The sequence below is a fragment of the Cherax quadricarinatus genome, chromosome 14 (genome assembly GCF_038502225.1).
Source record: "Cherax quadricarinatus isolate ZL_2023a chromosome 14, ASM3850222v1, whole genome shotgun sequence".
NCBI classification, from domain to species: domain Eukaryota; kingdom Metazoa; phylum Arthropoda; class Malacostraca; order Decapoda; family Parastacidae; genus Cherax; species Cherax quadricarinatus.
Window position 1 is genome coordinate 39,379,876 of NC_091305.1, and position 23,948 is coordinate 39,403,823.

A 23,948-nucleotide genomic window follows, 5' to 3' on the forward strand; every position below is an offset into this window, starting at 1 on the left:
CTGTGCCGTAGATCTACGGCTATATGTTGAGGGTCCAAACCGTAGATCTACGCCATGAGCTCAGCTCACTCTAATAAGCTGTGAGCAGTAAATTTGGGCCTAGATATTAGAGAATACAGCTGTGTGGTATGTGTGCACCACATAAAACAAATCTTGCAGCACACAGTGCATAATGAGAGAAAAAACTGAGACCGTAATTTTCGATTAAAACAGCGACTTTGCGGTCTTTTTTCGTATGTTTTTTATAGATGTATTTGCGATTTCTTGGTCTCATTTGATAGAATGGAAGATATATTACAGAAATAGAGATGATTTTGATTGGTTTTATTAATGGAAATGGGTTGAAACTGAGCTCAAAATAGCAGAAATGTTAAATTTTTGCCGATGTTCAAGAGTAAACAAATGACCCACCCAGCTGGTGGGTCTAATATACGTTCACAAATGTGGTGATATTATTTATACAATTATTACAGTATTGCATAACAGTAAATCTTCTATTTTTTGGTTTGAATAAAAATTCATTATGTGAATAAAAAATCAAAATAGAATTCATGTGTAAAGCCTGAAAACATAACTGATGAATAGAGGAAATGTTAGTTTAGTTCCAGGAATGCCTGTATTGTTTATTCTGGACCCTATTTTGAAATTAGAATATTTTGAGCTTTGCATTAAATTGGCCAAATTACCAGTTTCCAATCACTTTATTTTGTAGTTGAAACAGTTGACTTGGCAATTTCTTGTGCTCAGTCGATAGAATAGAAGTAATACTAATGAGAATTCGTAGTTTGGAAGTTAGGAGGAGGTGCGGGATTACCAAAACTGTTGTCCAGAGGGCTGAGGAAGGGTTGTTGAGGTGGTTTGGACATGTAGAGAGAATGGAGCGAAACAGAGTGACTTCAAGAGTGTATCAGTCTGTACTGGAAGGAAGGCGGGGTAGGGATCGGCCTAGGAAAGGTTGGAGGGAAGGGTTAAAGGAGGTTTTGTGTGCGAGGGGCTTGGACTTCCAGCAGGCATGCGTGAGCGTGTTTGATAGGAGTGAATGGAGACAAATGGTTTTTAATACTTGACGTGCTGTTGGAGTGTGAGCAAAGTAACATTTATGAAGGGGTTCAGGGAAACCGGCAGGCCGGACTTGAGTCCTGGAGATGGGAAATACAGTGCCTGCACTCTGAAGGAGGGGTGTTAATGTTGCAGTTTAAAAACTGTAGTGTAAAGCACCCTTCTGGCAAGGCAGTGATGGAGTGAATGATGGTGAAAGTTTTTCTTTTTCGGGCCACCCTGCCTTGGTGGGAATCGGCCAGTGTGATAATAAAATAATAACTAATGAAATAGCTAAGAATTTGGTCGACTGGAGTAATATAATTGGCCTAAAATGGTAGTCAAAGTCGGCATAATCGCTGATGCGTAAATATCGCTAATACATCAAAATTCACGAGAGCATAATTTCGTCAATTTTCCATCAAATTTCATACTTTTTGTTTTATTACCTTCAGAAAAAGATTCTCTACCATTTCATAAGAAAAAAATAACAAAATTATTTTTTGAAAATTCTTGGACACTGGTGCGCAATATGAAATTTAGCCTCTGGACCCTGAAAGGGTTAAAAAAAAAGACCTATATCTATCAGCAGTTGTGTATGTATATGTAATCAAGGATCAGTGTGTGCAAAGAGCATTGAAGGGTTTTATTGTGTTTAAGTAAAGGGTTATGATTTGCATGTTAGTACATTTTTTAACCCTTAAACTGTCCAAGCAGATCTACATTCACATGTGTAATGCTCCAAAAGTAGATCTATGTTTTTTTTTTCATATCTTCAAATATAACAAAAAAAAAATGTAAAAATAGAAAAGAAGATCTACTTTTTTTACATTACTTTCAAATGTTGAAAAAACGTAGATCTACGTTTGGACAGTTTAAGGGTTAAAGACTGGATCACAACTATAGCATAAACTGAGGGACACCTGTACTCACATGAGGGACACATGTACTCACATGAGGGACACATGTGCTCACATGAGGGACACATGTGCTCACATGAGGGACACATGTGCTCACATGAGGGACACATGCACTCACATGAGGGACACATGTGCTCACATGAGGGACACACATACTCACATGAGGGACACATGTACTCACATGAGGGACACATGTACTCACATGAGGGACACATGTGCTCACATGAGGGACACACGTACTCACATGAGGGACACACGTACTCACATGAGGGACACATGTACTCACATGAGGGACACACGTACTCACATGAGGGACACACGTACTCACATGAGGGACACATGTACTCACATGAGGGACACATGTACTCACATGAGGGACACATGTACTCACATGAGGGACACATGTACTCACATGAGGGACACATGTACTCACATGAGGGACACATGTGCTCACATGAGGGACACACGTACTCACATGAGGGACACACGTACTCACATGAGGGACACATGTGCTCACATGAGGGACACACGTACTCACATGAGGGACACACGTACTCACATGAGGGACACATGTGCTCACATGAGGGACACACGTACTCACATGAGGGACACATGTACTCACATGAGGGACACATGTACTCACATGAGGGACACCTGTACTCACAAGAGGGACACCTGTACTCACATGAGGGACACATGTACTCACATGAGGGACACATGTACTCACATGAGGGACACATGTACTCACATGAGGGACACATGTACTCACATGAGGGACACATGTACTCACATGAGGGACACCTGTACTCACATGAGGGACACACGTACTCACATGAGGGACACATGTACTCACATGAGGGACACCTGTATTTATATATTTTGTACTCATCATATTGGATAAGCCAGCATGGCCTCCTAACTCCAACATTGGTGTTTTATGTACTTTAAATGTTTATGGCCATTTCTTGACTTGCTCTATTTAGGATAGGTGAGTTAGATAAACTTCAGTTAATCAAATTTAATCACTTGTAACATAAGTTAATACAAATACAGTGGAATCTCGGTTGTCAGTTGCATTACTTGTCGAATAAATCGGTTTTCGAAGGAGGCATTTGAGAAAAAAATATCCTGGTTTTCGTACGTTCTCTCAGTTGTTGACAGACAAGTTTTTACATGTACAGAATGGGACAAAGTGGCTCAGGTCACGCACTCACAGAATGTGCACTGGACAGTGGGTTGAGAGCATGGATATGAGTCAGTATAGCCACTAACTCGTGTGCTGTAAACATCTCTTGAGCTCTTGTTGTGCATCTTGTGAACTTTTTTTGTTATTTTGCAGTTTTGGTGCAATTTTTTTTTTATTGTGAGATAAGCCATCATGAAGAAAGTACAGGAGTTTGCTGAAAATTACCATCCAGACAAAGCAGTGGCCATCTATCTCTCTAACGTGCACAATGACAGTGTAATGTCTCAGTTTAGACAAGTGTTAAAACAGAGCCTGAAACAAGCTTCACTGGATAAGGTTTCAGTGAGACAAAGAACCAGTGAGCCAAAACAAGGTGTTAGTGGTGAAAAAGAGAGAAAGAAAAGGAAAAACACCAGAAGGACAGTTGCCTGACATATTAATAGAAGGTGATTCTCCTTCCAAGCAATAACATACCCCCTCCTCTCCTCCACCTGCTTCCAGTATGCCATTAGCTTTCCTCTGACAGGTAAGGGGCAGGTAAATTTTCATTTACTGTACAGTATTTCATTTAAATTTTCCTTTATTATTCATTTTCACAGTTTCCGTGTACTGTATAATTTTATACATTGTTTTATGTAGTAGTTATTAATTTTTTTTTTAACAAGTCGGCCGTCTCCCACCGAGGCAGGGTGACCCAAAAAGAAAGAAAATCCCCAAAAAGAAAATACTTTCATCTTCATTCAACACTTTCACCTCATTCATACATAATCACTGTTTTTGCAGAGGTGCCCAGAATACAACAGTTTAGAAGCATATACGTATAAAGATATACAACGTATCCCTCCAAACTGCCAATATCCAAAACCCCTCTTTTAAAATGCAGGCATTGTAGTTCCCATTTCCAGGACTCAAGTCCGGCTATATAAATATAACTGGTTTCCCTGAATCCCTTAACTAAATATTACCCTGCTCACACTCCAACAGCTCATCAGGGCCCAAATACAATTCGTCTCCATTCACTCCTATCTAACACGCTCATGCACGCTTGCTGGAAGTCCAAGCCCCTCGCCCACAAAACCTCCTTTACCCCCTCACTTCAACCTTTTCACGGATGACCCCTACCCCGCCTTCCTTCCCCTACAGATTTATACGCTCTCCATGTCATTCTACTTTGCTCCATTCTCTCTAAATGACCAAACCACCTCAACAACCCCTCTTCAGCCCTCTGACTAATACTTTTATTAACTCCACACCTTCTCCTAATTTCCACACTCTGAATTTTCTGCATAATATTTACACCACACATTGCCCTTAGACAGGACATCTCCACTGCCTCTAACCGTCTCCTCGCTGCAGCATTTACAACCCAAGCTTCACACCCATATAAGAGTTATTAATATATTATTATATTGTCGTTTGGGGTCTGGAATGGATTATTTCTATTTATATTATTTTTTGTGGAAAAAATTGCTTTGGTTGTCACTGATTTTGGTTGTTGCATTGACATCTGGGACGAATAATATTCAAAAACCGAGGGTTCACTGTAAATGGAGCAATGCATGGCTGAGAATGTTTTGTGGCACAAGTCACATTGTAGTGCCAGAGTCACATTGTAGTGCTAGAGTCACATTGTAGTGCCAGTCACATTGTAGTGCCAGAGTCATAGTGCCAACAGTCTTGAGTGAATGAAATTCTCACAATTGCTTGGGAGGACAAGTTAAATAGGTATAACCAATAAGCTTCCATTATAGCTAAAGTTAATACTACAGGTAACCAAGCTGATAGTAGCAGCAGAGAAGACTGAACAGAGAAGAAAAGAGGAGAGACTCCTGCATCATGCAAGAGAAGGAAAAGCTGAAGAAGTAACAAATTTGGTAAGAAACACTTTTTAATTTTTTTAACTCAGGAAATCATAATCACATGATTGCAGACAAGCCAGGGAAAGGGTGGGGATTTGAACTCATGGCAAGTAAGTCCTGGAAATGAAGCTAGTGCTTATAGAAATATACTTAGTTGGATGAGTTATACTAGAGGCAGGTGGCCCAGTGGTTACAACACTAGCCTATGAGTTTAGCACTCACTTGCCATGGATTCGAACCCCACCTGGTTTTTCTATTCTTCTTTAATAATAATATGAGTAGGGTCATAGCTAGATTAGTGCACTCAGCTCACACATTAAGGTCTGTGGTTCGATTCCTGGTATGGGTGGAAACATTAGGTATATTTCATTAAGACACCTTCTATCCCTGTTCACTTGTCAGTAAATACATACCTGGGTGTTAGTTGACTGGTGTGGGTCTTCCTGCTGACAAAATTAACCTAAGTTGCCCAGAATGCTCTGCATAACCAGGGACTTTTTATATAGTATGTCATTGGTGTCAGTTATGGTCTGTATGAGTTGTATCATGTACTTGTAGAAATAAATATTATTATTATTATTATTATTATTATTATTATTATTATTATTATTATTATTATTATTATTATTATTATTACTACTTATCTAGTGATTAACAAAGCCATTGCCCTCCTTTTCTTGAACTTAATATATTTGATAGTATTATTATTATTATTATTATTATTATTATTATTATTATTATTATTATTATTATTATTATTATTATTATTATTATTATTATTATTTTTTTTATTTTTATTATTATTATTACTACTACTTATCTAGTGATTAACAAAGCCATTGCCCTCCTTTTCTTGAATTTAATATATTTGACTTGAACGGCGTTTCAGCTTGAGCTTCTGCGGTATGTCAGTGATTCAAATTTAGTGCATAATTAATCTACCTTACATGTATTAAAATATTATTATGCACCAAAGAAAGAGACCAGCATGCAGAGTATTTTGGGCGTATGGAAAGCCTTTGTTGAGCGTGTGTTTAGTAGATTACTGGAGAGTGTTTGTTACACTAATAACAGTGATGACATCTGCTATCTTTCTTAAAGATTATGACATAGTAACAAATGTGAGGATATCCAGAGAAGAAGAGGAGGAGGAGGAGGAGGAGGAGGAGGAGGAGGAAGACATGGTCTGACTGATGATGGAACACTGGACCATAGTGGGGTACGTGGTCCAACTGATGATGAAACACTGGACCATAGGGACCATAGAGGAGTATGTACATGGTTCAACTGATGATAGAACACTGGACCATAGTGGGGTACATGGTCCAACTGAGTATGAAACACTGGACCATAAAGAGGTACATGGTCCAACTGATGATGAAACACTGGACCATAAGGAGGTACATGGTCCCACTGATGATGAAACACTGGGCCATAGAGGGGTACATGGTTCAACTGATGATGAAACACTGGACCATAGGGACCATAGAGGAGTACGTACATGGTTCAACTGATGATGGAACACTGGACCATAGTGGGGTACATGGTCCAACTGATTATGAAACACTGGACCATAAAGAGGTACATGGTCCATCTGATGATGAAACACTGGACCATAAAGAGGTACATGGTCCCACTGATGATGAAACACTGGGCCATAGAGGGGTACATGGTCCAACTGATGAAACACTGGGCCATAGAGGGGTACATGGTCCAACTGATGATGAAACACTGGACCATAGAGGGGTACATAGTCCAACTGATGAAACACTGGGCCATAGAGGGGTACATGGTCCAACTGATGATGAAACACTGGACCATAGAGGGGTACATGGTCCAACTGATGATGAAACACTGGACTATAGAGGGGTACATGGTCCAACTGATGATGAAACACTGGGCCATAGAGGGGTACATGGTCCAACTGATGATGAAACACTGGACCATAGAGGGGTACATGGTCCAACTGATGATGAAACACTGGGCCATAGAGGGGTACATGGTCCAACTGATGATGAAACACTGGGCCATAGAGGGGTACATGGTCCAACTGATGATGAAACACTGGACTATAGAGGGGTACATGGTCCAACTGATGATGAAACACTGGACCAGAGAGGGGTACATGGTCCAACTGATGATGAAACACTGGACCATAGAGGGGTACATGGTCCAACTGATGATGAAACACTGGACTATAGAGGGGTACATGGTCTGACTGATGATGAAACACTGGACCATAGAGGGGTACATGGTCTGACTGATGATGAAACACTGGACCATTGAGGCCATGTTCTGAGCATGTAGTAGGCAGAATAATAGGTGTGGATATTTTATATATTAACCCTTTCAGGGTCCAAGGCCAAAATCTGAAGTGGTGCCCCAGTGTCCAAGAATTTAAAAAAAAATTGTTATTTTTTCTTATGAAATGGTAGAGAATCTTTTTTTGAAGGTAATAAAACAAAAATTACGAAAATTGATGGAAAATTGACGAAATTATGCTCTCGCGAATTTTGATGTGTCAGCAATATTTACGAATCGACAATTTTGCCCACTTTGACTCCCATTTTAGGCCAATTACATTATTCCAGTCGACCAAATTCTTAGCTATTTCACTAGTATTACTTCTATTCTATCGATTGAGCACAAGGAATCGCCAAGTCAACTGTTTCAACTACAAAATAAAGTGATCGGAAATTGGTAATTTGGCCAATTTAACACAAAGTTCAAAATATTTCAATTTCAAAATAGGGTCCAGAATAAACAATGTAGGTATTCCTGGAACTAAACTAACATTTCTTCTGTTCATTAGTTATGTTTTGATTCTTTACAAATAAATTCCATTTTGATTTTTTATTCACATAATGAATTTTTATTCACACCAAAAAATAGAAGATTTACTGTTATGCAATATTGTAATAATTGTATAAATATCATCACCATACTTGTGAATGTATATTAGACCCACCAGCTGGCGTGTATTAGACGTGTGAGGTCGTTTGTTTACTCTTGAACATCGCCAAAAATTTAACATTTCCGCTACTTTGAGCTCAGTTTCAAGCCATTTTCAGTGCTAAAACCAATCAAAATCATCTCTATTTCTGTAATATGTCTTCCATTCTATCAAATGAGGCCAAGAAATCGCAAATACAACTATAAAAAACATACAAAAAACACTGCAAAGTCGCTGTTTTAATCGAAAATTACGGTCTCAGTTTTTTTTCTCTCATTATACACAGTGTGCTGCAGGATTTGTTTTATGTGGTGCACACATACCACATAGATGTATTCTCTCATATCTAGGCTCAAATTTACCACTCACAGTTTATCAGAGTGAGCTGAGCTCATGGCGTAGATCTACGGTTTGGACCCTGAACGTAAAGCCGTAGATCTACGGGACGGACCCTGAAAGGGTTAAGCAAGTTTAGGCTCTTAAAAAGTGGTGTATTGTGCTGTCTTGTGCAGGAGTTGGTAATATAATCAGTCGCACAACAGCTTTTTGTTGGGTTATTAAAGGTTTTAGGTGATTTGCTGTGGTTGAGCCCCATGCACAAATACCATAGGTGAAGTAAGGGTAGATGAGAGACTGGTAAAGAACAAGAAGTGCCATTTGGGGTACATAGGTCCATATCTTAGAAAGGATGCCTACAGTTTTGGAGACTTTCTTGAATATTTGCTGTATGTGGGTCTGGAATTTGAGACTGCAATCAGGGTGGAGACCTAGAAGTTTTCCCTCTGTGTGTCTTGAAATGGATGAAACTCTATTTCCAAACAGCATGAAGTTGTTTTGTCTATATTGAAAGTAAGTTTGTTCGTAGTTATCTAGGTGGGTATTTTTAGTAGTTCGTCTTTAACAGTGTCTGTTAGTATAGTTGGGTTTGGGTGAGAGAAGACATAAGTAGTGTTTTTTTTTTTTTCAGCAAACCGGCCGTATCCCACCAAGGCTGGGTGGCCCAAAAAGAAAAACGAAAATTTCTCTTTTTAAATTTAGTAATTTATACGGGAGAAGGGGTTACTAGCCCCTTACTCCCGGCATTTTAGTCACCTCTTACGACACGCATGGCTTACGGAGTAAGAATTCTGTTCCACTTCCCCATGGAGATAAGTAGTGTTATCTGTAAATAAAATGGGTTTAAGGAGTTTAGATGCATTTGGGAGGTCATTGATGCAAATGAGACAGAGAAGTGGGCCTAGGACACTCCTATGTGGGACTTCAACAAGAACAGGTTATGTAGTGGAGTTAATGCCATTTGTGTGTATGTACTGGTTTCTGTTGCTAAGATAAGATTTTTAAATAATTGAGAGAGTTCTCTGATCCTGTAATGTTCAAGTTTTAGATGCAATAGGTCATGGTCACCTGTATCAAAAGCTTTTTGTAGGTCTATGAAAAGTCCCAGGGGAATTTCATTTTTTTGGAGTGCTGTATATAGAAGTTCAAGCATATGTATAATTGCATCATTAGTACTTTTTTTGGCCTAAATCCAAACTGACAGGGGTTAAATATGTTGTGGGATACTAAGTAGGAGTAGACTTGTTTGTGAATTAATTTTTTGAAGATTTTAGATAGTAGGGGCAAATTTGATATAGGTCTAGAGTTATTCAATTGGATCACCTCCTTTGAGGATCAGGGTAGCCCTTGCTGTCTTGAGTATGGATGGGAAGGTGGAAGATTCAATAGATTTGTTAAAAAGAGCTGCAATAATTGGTGACAACAAATGAGAAGCTTTTTAGTACATGAGTGGTGGTAAGTTATTTAGGTCTTCTGTCTTGTTCTTTAGTGTTTTGATGATGAGTGAGATTTCTGTAGGGTTTGTTGGTGCTAGAAATCGAGTATTTGGGTAGTTACCAGTGAGGTAGTCTTTTGGCTGAGTGTTTATGTTTTGGATTTTGTTTGCTAGCCTTGTTCCTATGATCAAGAAAAAGACATTTAGTTTGTTGGCAGTATCTGTTGGCAGGAGGAGAGGTTCTTCTGGTTTCGTTAAGTTAATCACCCTATTTCAAGACGGCTTTTTAGATACTAGAATTTCAGATAGGGTTTTCCAGGTCTTTTTCATATCCCATTTCATGTCCTGTAGCTCGATCACTAGTGCACTCAGCTCACACACTGAGGTCTGGGACTTGAATCTCCTCTGGTATGGCTGGAAAACATTAGGGACGTGTTACCATAAGACACATGCTGTCCCTGTCCCTGTTCACCCATCAGTTCAAAATGGGTACCTGAGTGTTAGTTGACTGGTGTGGGTTGCATCCTGGGACAAAACTGATCTAATTTGCCCGAAATGCTTAGCATAACAAGGAGCTTTCTACATAGTAGTATGTCATTGATGTCAGCTAGGCCTGTATGCCATGTACATGTACTTATAGTAAATAAAGATACAGTGGTTCCTCGAATTACAAACTTAATTCGTTCCAGAAGGCTGTTCTAGCACTGATACAGAATGAATTTGTTCCCATAGGGAATAATGTAAATTAGATTAGTCCATTTCAGACCCCCCAAAAATACACTTACAGAAGCACTTAAAAAATTGCACTTACATAATTGTTCGAGTTGCGAGCTGTTCGAAACTCGACTTACGACTGTATTATTATTATTATTATTATTATTATTATTATTATTATTATTATTATTATTATTATATGTCATAAAATCTGTTTTCGTAATACATTTTTTAGACCTCCTTATTAGATTAGTAAGTATTGATGAGTAACGTTTTGTCAGATCCGTAGTTATTAGATCCATTCTGTACTGTTTTTTATGTACGATTTTCATATAGGGTTTTTCATATAGGATTAGTCTGCCCGAAATGCCTAGACATGCTAGTGGCTTTGTTTGTAATTAATATTTTGTAAAATGTAAACCACACACATTGTACGCTTTGAAAGGAAATAAACATATTCATTTTAATTTTCATTTTCATAAATTTTTTTATCAATGAATTTGAGGATGCTGTTTGTAAGCCAGGGGCTGTTTAGTCTCTTTGCTGTGATCTGCTTTGTTTTTATTGGGCAATGCCTGTTGTTGAGGTTTTTTTTTTTTTTTGTAAGAAAATTTTGACACAATCAGTATCGAGGTTGACTTCTAGCTCACTCTGCCAGTCGATGTTACTTAATGCTAAAATAACATTATTCTGATGAACTCATTGTAAGTCAAAAATATTATAAGTCTGATATGAATGTGATATACTAAATAAATAAGTAACTAAATGACTACTGTCACTGAATATGTAAATAAACAAATACTTACTGTAACTAGTTGCTTTTGCATCATCGTAAAGTTGAAATATTACAGGTCGAACCATCGTAAGTCGAGGAGCACCTGTACTATAATTTAAAAAATAAAATTTATATTGGATAGGTAACAAATGAATAAACTGGTAGTAAAAGATGTATTACACATAATAAACATTTGTGATAGTTGCACATAAAGCTTCACATTTAATTTTTTGCTTGATAGAAGTGAAGATTTACATGCTGATGTGCAGCGCTGTATAGCCCTTGTGGTTTAGCACTTCTTTTTGATTATAATAATAATACATGCTGATGTGTTTTGACTTTTTATTTTGTTTTTGAGAATTATACTGTACAGCAGCTTATGATATTTTTTTTTACTGCAGTTACGAGAAGCCGGAGCACCAAATGTGAACTGTGTGGACGCTCTGGGTAACACTAGTCTACACTCTGCTGCTTACCGTGGCCACATAGATGTTGCTGTCATACTCTTACAAAATGGCTGTGATCCCTCTATCAGAAATTTAAATGGTAAGCCTTGTGTTTTGCTGTTCAACCGAAGCTTTGGGTAAGTAAGAGTCCAAGGGTTCTGTAGAAGAGCAGTCAGCTGAACAGGAAGGCCCTGTGTATTCTTCACCCTCTTTTTGGTGTTCCATGTTTTTACAGTTTTTCTGCTATTTTCATAAAACAGTTGCATAAGGGAAGGGTAACCAACGCTTCATTTTAAGGTTAGGTATTGTATGTATGGTGTATTTATTTTAATTCTTTATCTGTTTTTTATGCCTAGCTGTGTTGAGCATTTAATATATGATGGTGTAAACACCTTATCAGGCATTTTAGACACGTGTGATGTTAAAAATACTTTTCCTCCCACTGGAAATTTTTGCTTATTGCCCATGGTCAGGAACCTAAGAGCCATACAAACGGGGCCCTCCTGTAGTGGGTACGACATGATGTGTGCCACTGGCTCTCATTAACCCTTTCAGGGTTGGGTTCCCTGATCTCAAACTTGCTCTCAGGGTTGAAGAATTTAAAAAAACAAAAGATTTTTTCTTATGAAATGATAGAGAATATTTTTTCAAAGTTAATGAATCGAAAAGTACAATTTTTTATAGAAAACTTGCAGAATTACGCTTTTGCAAAGTTAGCAGTCTCGGCAATATTACGCATTGGCAATTCTGCCCACTTTTGAGCCATATTTTCAGCCAATTCTATTGTTTCAGTCAACCAAACTCATAGCTATTTTGCTAGTATTCCTTCTATTCTATTGAGTGGATACAAGAAACCATTTGCCTGTTTCAACTACCCAATAAAGTGATCAGAAATTGGTAATTTGGCCAATTTCACAAAATTTAAAAAATGCCAGTTTAAAATAGGGTCCAGAATAAACAATGTAGACATTCCCAGGGGTGTTAATGTTGCAGTTTAAAAACTGTAGTGTAAAGCACCCTTCTGGCAAGACAGTGATGGAGTGAATGATGGTGAAAGTTTTTCTTTTTCGGGCCACCCTGCCTTGGTGGGAATCGGCCAGTGTGATAATAAAATAAATAATTAGTTATATCCTCAGGCCATTCCTATATTACGCTTACTTTCCATTTTGAGTTTTTATTTATGTCGTGGGGGTTCGTTGATGGATCTGGAGTAAATAACACTAATGTTGGATGTCTTGGTATAATAAGATGATAAAGGGAGCACTCAGAGCTTTGGCCTGACCTTTCTACTCTGCAATATCTCGATGGAAACTGAGGCCAGTGCCCAAGGGTACGGCATTCAAAGGGTGACTCATGATGTCATGCTAAGGTCAGCAGTGAGTCATGTAATGGTCATTGAGTGATTCACCAATGGTTATGTATGAGGCACATACTACTGATACTAATGATAACTGATACTACTGATATTTACACAAAAAAATTAGAAAATTTACTCTTATGCAGACTGCTGCGTTATTGTAATAATTGTATAAATAATGTCAGCGCATTTGTGAAGACGTATTAGACAGGCCAGTTGGACGGGTATTGGACGAATGATGTAATCTGTGTACTCTGGATTATTGGCAAAAATTAAACATTTCCACTACTTTAAGCTCAATTTCAAGCTACTTTCAGTGTTGAAACTAATCAAAATCATCTCTATTTCTGTAAAATATCATCCATTCTATCAAATGAGCCCAAGAAAACGAGAAATACAACCATAAAAGCCACGTGAAAGTACACTGCAAAGTTGCTTAAACAAGAATCATCGCTTTTGAGATGATTCTCTGTAGACTGAGAATTGGTTACGCATGTCTTATCCAAGATCACTGCTTGAGAGCATGTAAATCTGGGGTGAGGGTGAGGAGTCAGTGTAGGGGCCATTCCAAAAAGGGTTCAAGGAAGGTTGTAAGGGAGGTTTTGAGTGCTAGTGGCTTGGGCATGCAACAGGCTTGCAAGAGTGTAAGAGTAAGAATGGAAGCACATGGTTTATATGATTTAAGGTGCTGTTGGAGTGTGAGCAAGATAACATTTATGATGGGATTCAGGGAAACTGATTAGCAGGACTTGAGTCCTGGAAGTGGGAAGTGCAGTGTCTGCACTTTGAAGGATGGGTGGAGGTGGGCAGTACAGTGCCTGCACTCTGAAGGAGGGGTGTAGGTGGGTATTACAGTGTCTGCACTTTGAAGGATGGGTGGAGGTGGGCAGTACAGTGCCTGTACTCTGAAAGATGGGTGTATGTGGGTAGTACAGTGTCTGCACTCTGAAGGAGGGGTGTAGGTGGGTAGTACAGTGTCTGCACTCTGAAGGATGGGTGTAGGTAGGTAGTACAGTGTCTGCACTCTGAAGGAGGGGTGTAGGTGGGTAGTACAGTGTCTGCACTCTGAAGGATGGGTGTAGGTAGGTAGTACAGTGTCTGCACTCTGAAGGAGGGGTGTAGGTGGGTAGTACAGTGTCTGCACTCTGAAGGAGGGGTGTAGGTAGGTAGTACAGTGTCTGCACTCTGAAGGATGGGTGTAGGTGGGTAGTACAGTGTCTGCACTCTGAAGGAGGGGTGTAGGTGGGTAGTACAGTGTCTGCACTCTGAAGGAGGGGTGTAGGTAGGTAGTACAGTGTCTGCACTCTGAAGGATGGGTGTAGGTGGGTAGTACAGTGTCTGCACTCTGAAGGAGGGGTGTAGGTAGGTAGTACAGTGTCTGCACTCTGAAGGAGGGGTGTAGGTAGGTAGTACAGTGTCTGCACTCTGAAGGAGGGGTGTAGGTAGGTAGTACAGTGTCTGCACTCTGAAGGAGGGGTGTAGGTAGGTAGTACAGTGTCTGCACTCTGAAGGAGGGGTGTAGGTAGGTAGTACAGTGTCTGCACTCTGAAGGAGGGGTGTAGGTAGGTAGTACAGTGTCTGCACTCTGAAGGAGGGGTGTAGGTAGGTAGTACAGTGTCTGCACTCTGAAGGATGGGTGTAGGTGGGTAGTACAGTGTCTGCACTCTGAAGGAGGGGTGTAGGTGGGTAGTACAGTGTCTGCACTCTGAAGGAGGGATGGAAGTACAGTGTCTGCACTCTGAAGGAGAGATGGTTATTTTGCACTTTAGAGGGCCATCTGTGCTGTGATGTCAGCATACCTTTGGAAAAACAGTGATTGAATGAATGATGGTGAGGGCATTTTTTTTTTTTTGGGGGGGGGGGGTCACCTTACCTTGGTGGGAGATGTCCAGTGCAGTGAAAAAAATAAAAAAAAGATCCTCACATATTGCACTTGTTGACTGTTGGGTGAAGTGGAGCAGTTGATGTGAAGAGACTTTTTCTCATGTCACCCTGCCCAAAGTTTAAACCTGTGACCTTTTACTTGTAAACAAATTACACTGGCATAATTTTTGTAATTTTCTCAAGTTTTCAGTCAGATTATAGGTCACTCTTCTTTTTTTATCATACCAGCCATTTTCCACTAAGGCAAGGTGACCCAAAAAAGAAGCAAACTTTATAAAGTTTTTCTTCTTTTTTTTACATTTATTAGTTTATACAGGAGAGGTTTATAGATCAGCTATGACTAGATAATCACATTTCTGTATTTACACAGGTCAAACTGCTTATGAACTGGCTCAGACGCAGCAGATGCAACAAGTGCTGAAGGTACAGCCAGTACGCAGTTTCCACCATAGTGTATCCAGATTTGAAGGTCCACTTCTCCGACAAATGCGTATATTAGGCTGGAGGATGGTTTGGGTGAGTCCTCTACTTATTTGTTATCCAAATAAACTGTACATAAGAGAATACATTAAACCTATACTGTTTTTTCATCAAAATGATGAAGGATTTGGATGTGCTTCTGGTATGTCATATTGGTTTACTCCTGCAAGTTCTGTTGTAACTCATAGTTTTTCCTGCAAATTTTTTAGTCCACTCATTATTCTTATATAGGAGAGATGACAAATGAATTGAAAATACTCTCCCAAGTCTAGAACTGCATTTTTTTTCACAGCTGATCACATTCTTTGGGATGTGAGATGTAGTGGCTAAAGGCAGTATCAACAATTTCATGTTTTCATTAAGGCTCTAGAATTTTCCAGTCACAATACATGTGGATCCTCTACAATGCCTTGGAATGCTAAATAGTTAAAAGTCTTATGTGTTTTTTCATTGAAAATATAAATTTGTTTTTTAAAGCTGAGATAAGTCATTAGTCCTGGGTAGTAGGTTGGTAGGTAGCAACTGCCGAGGGAGGTATTACCGTGCTGCCAAATGAGTGTAAAGTGAAAGCCTGTACTTGTTTTACATGATGGTAGGATTGCTGGTGTCTCTTTTCTGTCTCATAAACATGCAAGATTTCAGGTACATCTTGCTACTTCTACTTACACTTAGGTCACAGTACACATGCATGTACAAGCATATATATACACACCCCTCTGGGTTTTCTTTCTAGTTCTTGTCCTTGTTTATTTTCTCTTACCTCTATGGGGAAGTGGAACAGAATTCTTCCTCCGTAAGCCATGCGTGTTGTAAGAGGCGACTAAAATGCCAGGAGCAAGGGGCTAGTAACCCCTTCTCCTGTATATATTACTAAATGTAAAAGGAGAAACTTTCGTTTTTCCTTTTGGGCCACCCCGCCTCGGTGGGATACGGCCGGTGTGTTGAAAGAAAGAAAGAATAATAGTATTACTAATATTATTCCCTACTCTCTTTACACAACTCATGTCCCTGCCCCTTTCTTGTATATATTCTGGCTCTCTTCCCTTCACACTTCTTTATGACTAGTTAGTGGTACAAGTCAGACTGAAATGTTGTTATATGTTTCAATCTCTTATGTGTGGGTTATTTATTATTACTATTAGTAGTAGAGATGGGTGAGATGTTATCAACAAATTTTGTTGAAAATAAGAAAAGGTTTTGGAGTGAGATTAATAAGTTGAGGAAGCCTAGGGAACAAATGGATTTGACAGTTAAAAGTAGGAGAGGATAGTTATTAAATGGAGAGTTAGAGGTATCAGGAAGATGGAGGGAATATTTTGAGGAAGTGTTAACCCCTTGACTGTTGCAACCCCAAATCCTGAGGTGTCTCCTGGTGTCGCAAAATTTCCGAGAAAAAAAATTATTTTTTCTTATGCAATGATAGAGAATCATTTCCCGATTGTAATGACACCATAAGAACAAAATTTGATGGAAAACTGACGAAATTACACTCTTGCGAAGTTACGACCTTGGCGATGTTTACGAATCGGCGATTTTGCCCACTTTGAACCCTATTTTTGGCTAATTCCATGGTTCCAGTCGACCAAACTCATAGCTATTTCTTTAGAACTCCATTTTTTCTATCGATTGAGTACAAGAAACTGCCCATTTACTGATTTCAACTACCCAATAACATGGTCAGAAATTTGCAATTTGGCCAATTTTTCATGAAAATTGTAAAATATGAAAACTTCAAAATAGGGTCCAGAATGAACAAGGCAGACATTCCTGGCTCTAAAATAACATTTTCTTGTTCATCAGTCACGTCTCCAGGCTCCTCTGATATTACTCTTGCTTTCTATTTTGAATTTTTATTCAAACAAAAAATAGAAGATTTACTGTTATGCAGACTACTGCAATATTGTAATAATTGTATAAATAATGTCAACCCATTCATGACTGCATATTAGAATGGCTACTTGGACATTTATTGGAAAATGACATCATTTCTTTACTTTTGAACATCGGCAAAAATCAAACATTTCCCCTACTTTGAGCTCCATTTCAATGTTCTTTTCATAGTAAAATCAAACAAAATCACCTCTGTTTCTATAATATGTTTTCCATTCTATCAAATGAGACCAAGAAAACGAGAATACAACCATAAATACTATACGATAATAGACCACAAAGTCAGCATTTTAATTAAAAAATACAATCAGAGTTTTTTTTCTCATGCAGTGCGTGCTGCAGGAATTTTTATATGGTGCACACTGACCACACAGACCCATTCTCTCACATGTGGGCCTACCAGCTTTCTCCTGCTTGATTTGAAGCCACTAGAATTTATGAGTATATATACGTCCTCGAAAGGGTTGGAAAGAGGGGGTAAAGGAGGTTTTGCGGGCAAGGGGCTTGGACTTCCAGCAAGCATGCATGAGCGTGTTAGATAGGAGTGAATGGAGATGAATGATACTTCGGACCTGACAATCTGTTGGAGTGTGAGCAGGGTAATATTGAGTGAAGGGATTCAGGGAAACCGGTTATTTTCATATAGTCGGACTTGAGTCCTGGAAATGGGAAGTACAATGCCTGCACTTTAAAGGAGGGGTTTGGGATATTGGCAGTTTGGAGGGATATGTTGTGTATCTTTATACGTATATGCTTCTAAACTGTTGTATTCTGAGCACCTCTGCAAAAGCAGTGATAATGTGTGAGTGTGGTGAAAGTGTTGAATGATGATGAAAGTATTTTCTTTTTGGGGATTTTCTTTCTTTTTTGGGTCACCCTGCCTTGGTGGGAGACGGCCGACTTGTTGAAAAAAAAAAAAAATATACGTCAACCTAGATAGTAGGTTGGTAGACAGCAACCGCCCAGGGAGGTACTACCGTCCTGCCAAGTGAGTGTAAAACGAAAGCCTGTAATTGTTTTACATGATGGTAGGATTGCTGGTGTCCTTTTTTCTGTCTCATGAACATGCAAGATTTCAGGTACGTCTTGCTATTTCTACTTACACTTAGGTCACACTACACATACATGTACAAGTGTATATATACATACCCCTCTGGGTTTTCTTCTATTTTCTTTCTAGTTCTTGTTCTTGTTTATTTCCTCTTATCTCCATGGGAAAGTGGAACAGAATTCTTCCTCCGTACGCCATGCGTGTTGTAAGAGGCAACTAAAATGCCGGGAGCAAGGGGCTAGTAACCCCTTCTCCTGTATATATTACTAAATGTAAAAGGAGAAACTTTTGTTTTTCCTTTTGGGCCACCCCACCTCGGTGGGATATGGTCGATGTGTTGAAAGAAAGAAAGAATATACATCAAAAAAGTGGCTTGTAAGACGTATATATACGACCGAAACAGTCAAAGGGTTAAATGTTGATGAAGACAGGGAAGCTGTGATTTCGTTTATAGGGCAAGGAGGAATAAGATCTTGTAAGAGTGAGGAGAAGTGAGTTGTGTGTGTGGGGGAAGTTCATGAGGTGGTAGGTAGAATGAAATGGGGTAAAGCATCTGGGATTGATGGGATGAAGATAGAAATATTAAAATCAGGTGGGGATGTAGTTCTGGAGTGGTTGGTGCTTTTATTTAATAAATGTATGGAAGAGGATAAGGTACCTAAGGATTGGCAGAGAGCATGCATAGTTCCTTTGTATACCTGGAGTTTACCTGGAGAGAGTTCCAGGGTCAACGCCCCCACGGCCCGGTCTGTGACCAGGCCTCCTGGTGGATCAGAGCCTGATCAACCAGGCTGTTACTGCTGGCTGCACGCAATCCAACATACGAGCCACAACCCGGCTGGTCAGGTACCGACTTTAGGTGTTTGTCCAGTGCCTGCTTGAAGACAGCCAGGGGTCTATTGGTAATCCCCCTTATGTGTGCTGGGAGGCAGTTGAATAGTCTCGGGGCCCCTGATGTAGACAGCCTGTACTGTCTGCACAGATAGCCCATGCTGTCTGCCAGCTTAGTTCATATTTCATACACTAAGGTGCTGCCCTCTGTAGCCAGGCCTCTCGGTGGGCACGCCAGCCTGCCTGCCCTTGCTTCACTCTCACTCTGGCGACACTCTTCACTCAGTCAAGAAGGCCTACTCTCTCTCCCTCGTGGGCATGGCCCTCCTGGGCCATGGGCACAACACACAAGCCTGTGTACCCACCACGACTTAACAATAAAGTAAGAAGTCTCCGAAGACGTTTATCATTTACACCCCGCTTTGCAGATTACCAAATAATCTCATTAAACATTGGTAGCAGTGGTGGTCGCAGCAGTTGCGTTTGCCTGGAGAGAGGAAGGAAGAGGTATGAAGTCATCTTCACTTCATCACCCTATACAAGAAGCATCCGTCTCTCAACGAGTTATCCTTATGTCGTGTCTGCACGTTTGAGCATCCAGACACAGGTACAAACAGCGTCCCATGCTGTTTCTCAAGTCACGTGTTCAGCGTCACTTGTATGTTGTTGTTCAGCTCAGCACAGCTGTTTCAGCAAGCCAGAGGTGAGTTTTGTGGTGATTTCTGCACCCAGTGTGTCTCCCTGTGTTTGTGGGTGGGGGAGGAGGAGGAGAAAGTGGCCAGATGCTTGCCCTGCCATACACTCACCCACGCTCCTTGCCACCACACTACCATACACTCCCCTCTACTCACTCCCTCTGCTGTGTTTTCTGCTGTTTTCCGTGTGAAATGGTTGCCAGAGCTGTGTATCCGAGTGCCCGAGGCCACTCGAAGCTACGTGGATCAGCATGCCATGTAGATCACGACGCCACGTGGATCCCGACGCCACGTTGGGTGTGGACGATGTCATGTGTATCTACGAGCCACGTGAGTTACCAAGCCAGATGTCCCAGGCCACATGCTGTGGTCTGCTGCCCGCATCACATTGACGTCACCAGCGATGCTGCCCGACTTCATGACGTCACGATGTCTGCCTGACGTCAGCTCGAGATGTCTGCTGACGTCACAGTGCTGCTGACATCACCTCGCGACATCACGCCTGACATCACATGATGTCACATCGAGTGTTTCTAGTAATTATTTCAGTATTGTCGAGAAGATATATGTCATGCATTAATTAATTCCTCTTAGTGTTCTCACATGTTAGTGTACCGCATGTACCGCGGGTGTGTGTAGTTTCCGTGTGTCCAGTGAGGTCTGAGCCAGAACTGAGTAGCACCACTGTGCTAAGTCACCCGATGTGACCAGTGTGTTTGACAGCTGATATCAGACAGCCGAGTCCGAGCCCTCTTGTACAGAAAGCTCTTATGCTTGTCGCTCGTGATGTTCTGCAGAATCGTACCTGCTACATTTCCCATCGAGATTTGTTTCACTTCACCTCCAGACCTTCAGAATGCAGTTATATGTAGAGAAACAAGTCTGGGGACGCTTAGACTAACCTCTGCTATAACTCCAACTGCCGAGAGAATGACACTTGTCAAGCTGCAGTTAGCCCTGTCGGCAGGCGCTGTGTCAGCCTCGTGTCACAAGCTTCAGTGAGCAGCCTGCACAAAGAAGATGTCACTTTGACTGCTAGCTCTCTCACTGCAGTCTGGTGTATGATGTTACGACTCCCAGATGTTTCGCCCAGTCGTCTCTGCCACGACTCGCTCCACAACTCGCTCCACGCTCGCCGGCAGTGACAGCCCAGCGACAGTACCAGTCGAGAAGTGTCCTCCTGAGTCGCTTGCCAGAAGTCCTGCCCAGTTGCCGAGTTTTGTCGACGCCTCACTCGAGGGCACCAGCATGTCGTGCCCCAGGTTGAGTGAAAACCTGCAGCGACTCCTACGATGACTGCTTCACTGTTCCAGAGGAGACCGTACCCTGTTACGTCACAGCTCAGCCGCAGCGATGTCTCCTGTGTTGCAGTATCTGTCCAGACGCAGGAAGGCGTGCAGTGATGCCCTTCGACGCTCACTGCCTATTACCACGATGTTTAGCACACACCACATGTTTTTTTCTTCCCTCCCTGTAGGAAGTTTTTTTTTCCATGTCCATATGTATATACATGTTTTTATTTTGTGTACTGTGCCCTGTTCCTACGAGAGAGAGACCGAGTTTTTTTTACCACCAGTATTGTCGCGTCGGGACGACGCGCGGTAGGTGGCCGAGCGTATGTAGACAGCCTGTACTGTCTGCACAGACAGCCCATGCTCTCTGCCAGCTTAGTTCATATTTCGCGCACTAAGGTGCTGCCCTCTGTAGCCAGGCCTCTCGGTGGGCACGCCAGCCTGCCCGCCCTTGCCTCACTCTCACTCTGGCCGCTCACGTCACTCAGTCAAGAAGGCCTACTCTCTCTCCCTCATGGGCATGGCCCTCCCGGGCCATGGGCACAACACACAAGCCTTTGTACCCACCACTACTTAACAATAAAGTAAGAAGCCTCCGAAGATGTTTATCATTAACCACCCGCTTTCAGCCCTACCAAACAAACTTGTTATACTGACACTTATTGTATTGTCTCTTAACGTGCTAGTGACACCCCTGCTTTTCATTGGGGGATGTTGCATCGTCTGCCGAGTCTTTTGCTTTCATTGTGAGTGATTTTCATGTGCAAGTTCGGTACTAGTCCCTCTAGGATTTTCCAGGTGTATATAATCATGTATCTCTCCCGCCTGCATTCCAGGGAGTACAGGTTCAGGAAATTCAAGCAAAGTAAAGGCAAAGGGGACAAAAGAGAGTGCTTAAATTATAGGGGAATAAGTCTGTTGAGTATACCTGGTAAAGTGTATGGTAGAGCTATTACTGAAAGAATTAAGAGTAAGACAGAGAGTAGGATAGCAGATGAACAAGGAGGCTTTAGGAAGGGTAGAGGGTGTGTAGACAAAATGTTTATAGTGAAACATATAGGTGAACAGTATTTAGATAAGGGTAAAGAGGTTTTTGTGGCATTTATAGATTTGGAAAAGGCATATAACAGGATGGATAGGGAAACAATGTGGTAGATGTTGCAAATGTATGGAATAGGAGGTAGGTTATTGAAAGCAGTGAAAAGTTTTTACGAGGATGGTGAGGCACAGGTTAGAGCCAGTAGGAGAGAGGGAGATTATTTCTCAGTAAAAGTAGGCCTTAGAAAAGGATGTGTGATGTCACCACACAACTGTGGTGACAACTGTGACAACTCCCACACAAAGTGGGAGTTGTCACAGTTGCTCTTTGCTGTTGACACTGTGCTTTTGGGAGATTCTGAAGAGAAGTTGCAGAGGTTGGTGGATGAGTTTGGTAGGGTATGTAAAAAGAAGAAAATTAAAAGTGAAAATAGAAAAGAGTAAGGTGATGGGGACAAAAAAAAATTTGGTAACAAAAGATTGGATATCAGATTGGAGGGAGAGAGTACGGAGGAGGTGAATGTATTCAGATATTTAGGAGTGGATGTGTCAGCAGATGGGTCTATGAAAGATGAGGTGACTCATAGAATTGACGAGGGGAAAAAGATGAGTGGTGTACTTAGGAGTCTGTGGAGACAAAGAACTTTGCCCATGGAAGCAAAGAGGGAAATGTATGAGAGTATATGAGTGCAAAGCATGGGTGGGGAATGTTGCAACATGGAGAAGGATGGAGGCAGTGGAGAGGTCGTGTCTGAGGGTAAAGTGTGATGTGAATATAATGCAGAGAATTTGTAGTTTGGAAATTAGGAGGAGGTGGGGGATTACCAAAACTATTATCTAGAGGGCTGAGGAGGAGTTGCTTAGGTAGTTCAGACATGTAGAGAGTATATATCTGTAGTGGAGGGAAGGCAGGGTAGAGGTCGGTCTAGGAAAGGTTGGAGGGAGGGGGTAAAGGAGGTTTTGTGTGTGAGGGGCTTGTACTTCTAGTAAGCATGCATGAGTGTGTTAGTAGAGAATGGAGACAAATGGTTTAGGACTTGACTTGCTGTTAGAGTGTGAGCAAGGTAATATTTATGAAGGGATTCAGGGAAACCTGGAAGCTGGACTTGAGTCCTGGAGATGGGAAGTACAGTGCCTGCACTCTGAAGGAGGGGTGTTAATGTTGCCTCTGGCAAGACGGTGATGGAGTGAATGATGGTGAAAGCTTTTCTTTTTCGGGCCACCGTACCTTGGTGTAGTAGTAACAATTATATATAAAGACAGATGAACTAGCAATAATAATGCAACAAGATTGCCAATATACATTAAAAGCATATAATTGTTTCGAGTAATTTATTGCATGAGGAAATGTTTAATGTTGAACTTTCAGGGTGTGCTGGAGCGAGGTGTGTTGACCTTCTTCAACAGTCGTGCAGATGCCAGCTCTGGTGTACGAAGGAGAGATTACAAGTACCTGGATAACAGTAAAGTCATCCCCATGGTGGGCGGGGATGGTGCCATGTTTGTTATTCAGTACAACGATGGCACCTGCCATCGTCTGGCAGCCACCCCTGACCCATTACACCCGGCTTCCATTAACAGACAGGTCAGCAATTATGCCGTGAGACTACTTCAGTGTTACTTGTATAAAGTTTTAAATTATATTATGAGTTGGTAATTGTATTAAGAGGTAGTAGTTCAATATTCATGTATATAATGCTCGTCACTGTATGATGAAAACCACTCCCTTAAAAAGTAGTCAGGCCACTTAACCTTTCGTACCTCTCTC

The 23,948-nt window shown here is 40.9% G+C and overlaps 1 protein-coding gene across 3 annotated transcripts in view; it reads left to right on the forward strand.

The window, feature by feature from the left end:
* Positions 1 to 23,948, forward strand: part of LOC128703856 (oxysterol-binding protein-related protein 1) — a 648,989-nt gene that overhangs the window by 13,634 nt on the left and 611,407 nt on the right. For all 3 annotated transcript variants that reach the window (XM_070084964.1, XM_070084965.1, XM_070084966.1), the window contains exons 5-8: positions 4,914 to 5,018; positions 11,618 to 11,762; positions 15,274 to 15,419; positions 23,550 to 23,765. In XM_070084964.1, coding sequence (XP_069941065.1) covers positions 4,914 to 5,018; positions 11,618 to 11,762; positions 15,274 to 15,419; positions 23,550 to 23,765 — 612 coding nt within the window. The remainder of the gene's footprint in view (positions 1 to 4,913; positions 5,019 to 11,617; positions 11,763 to 15,273; positions 15,420 to 23,549; positions 23,766 to 23,948) is intronic.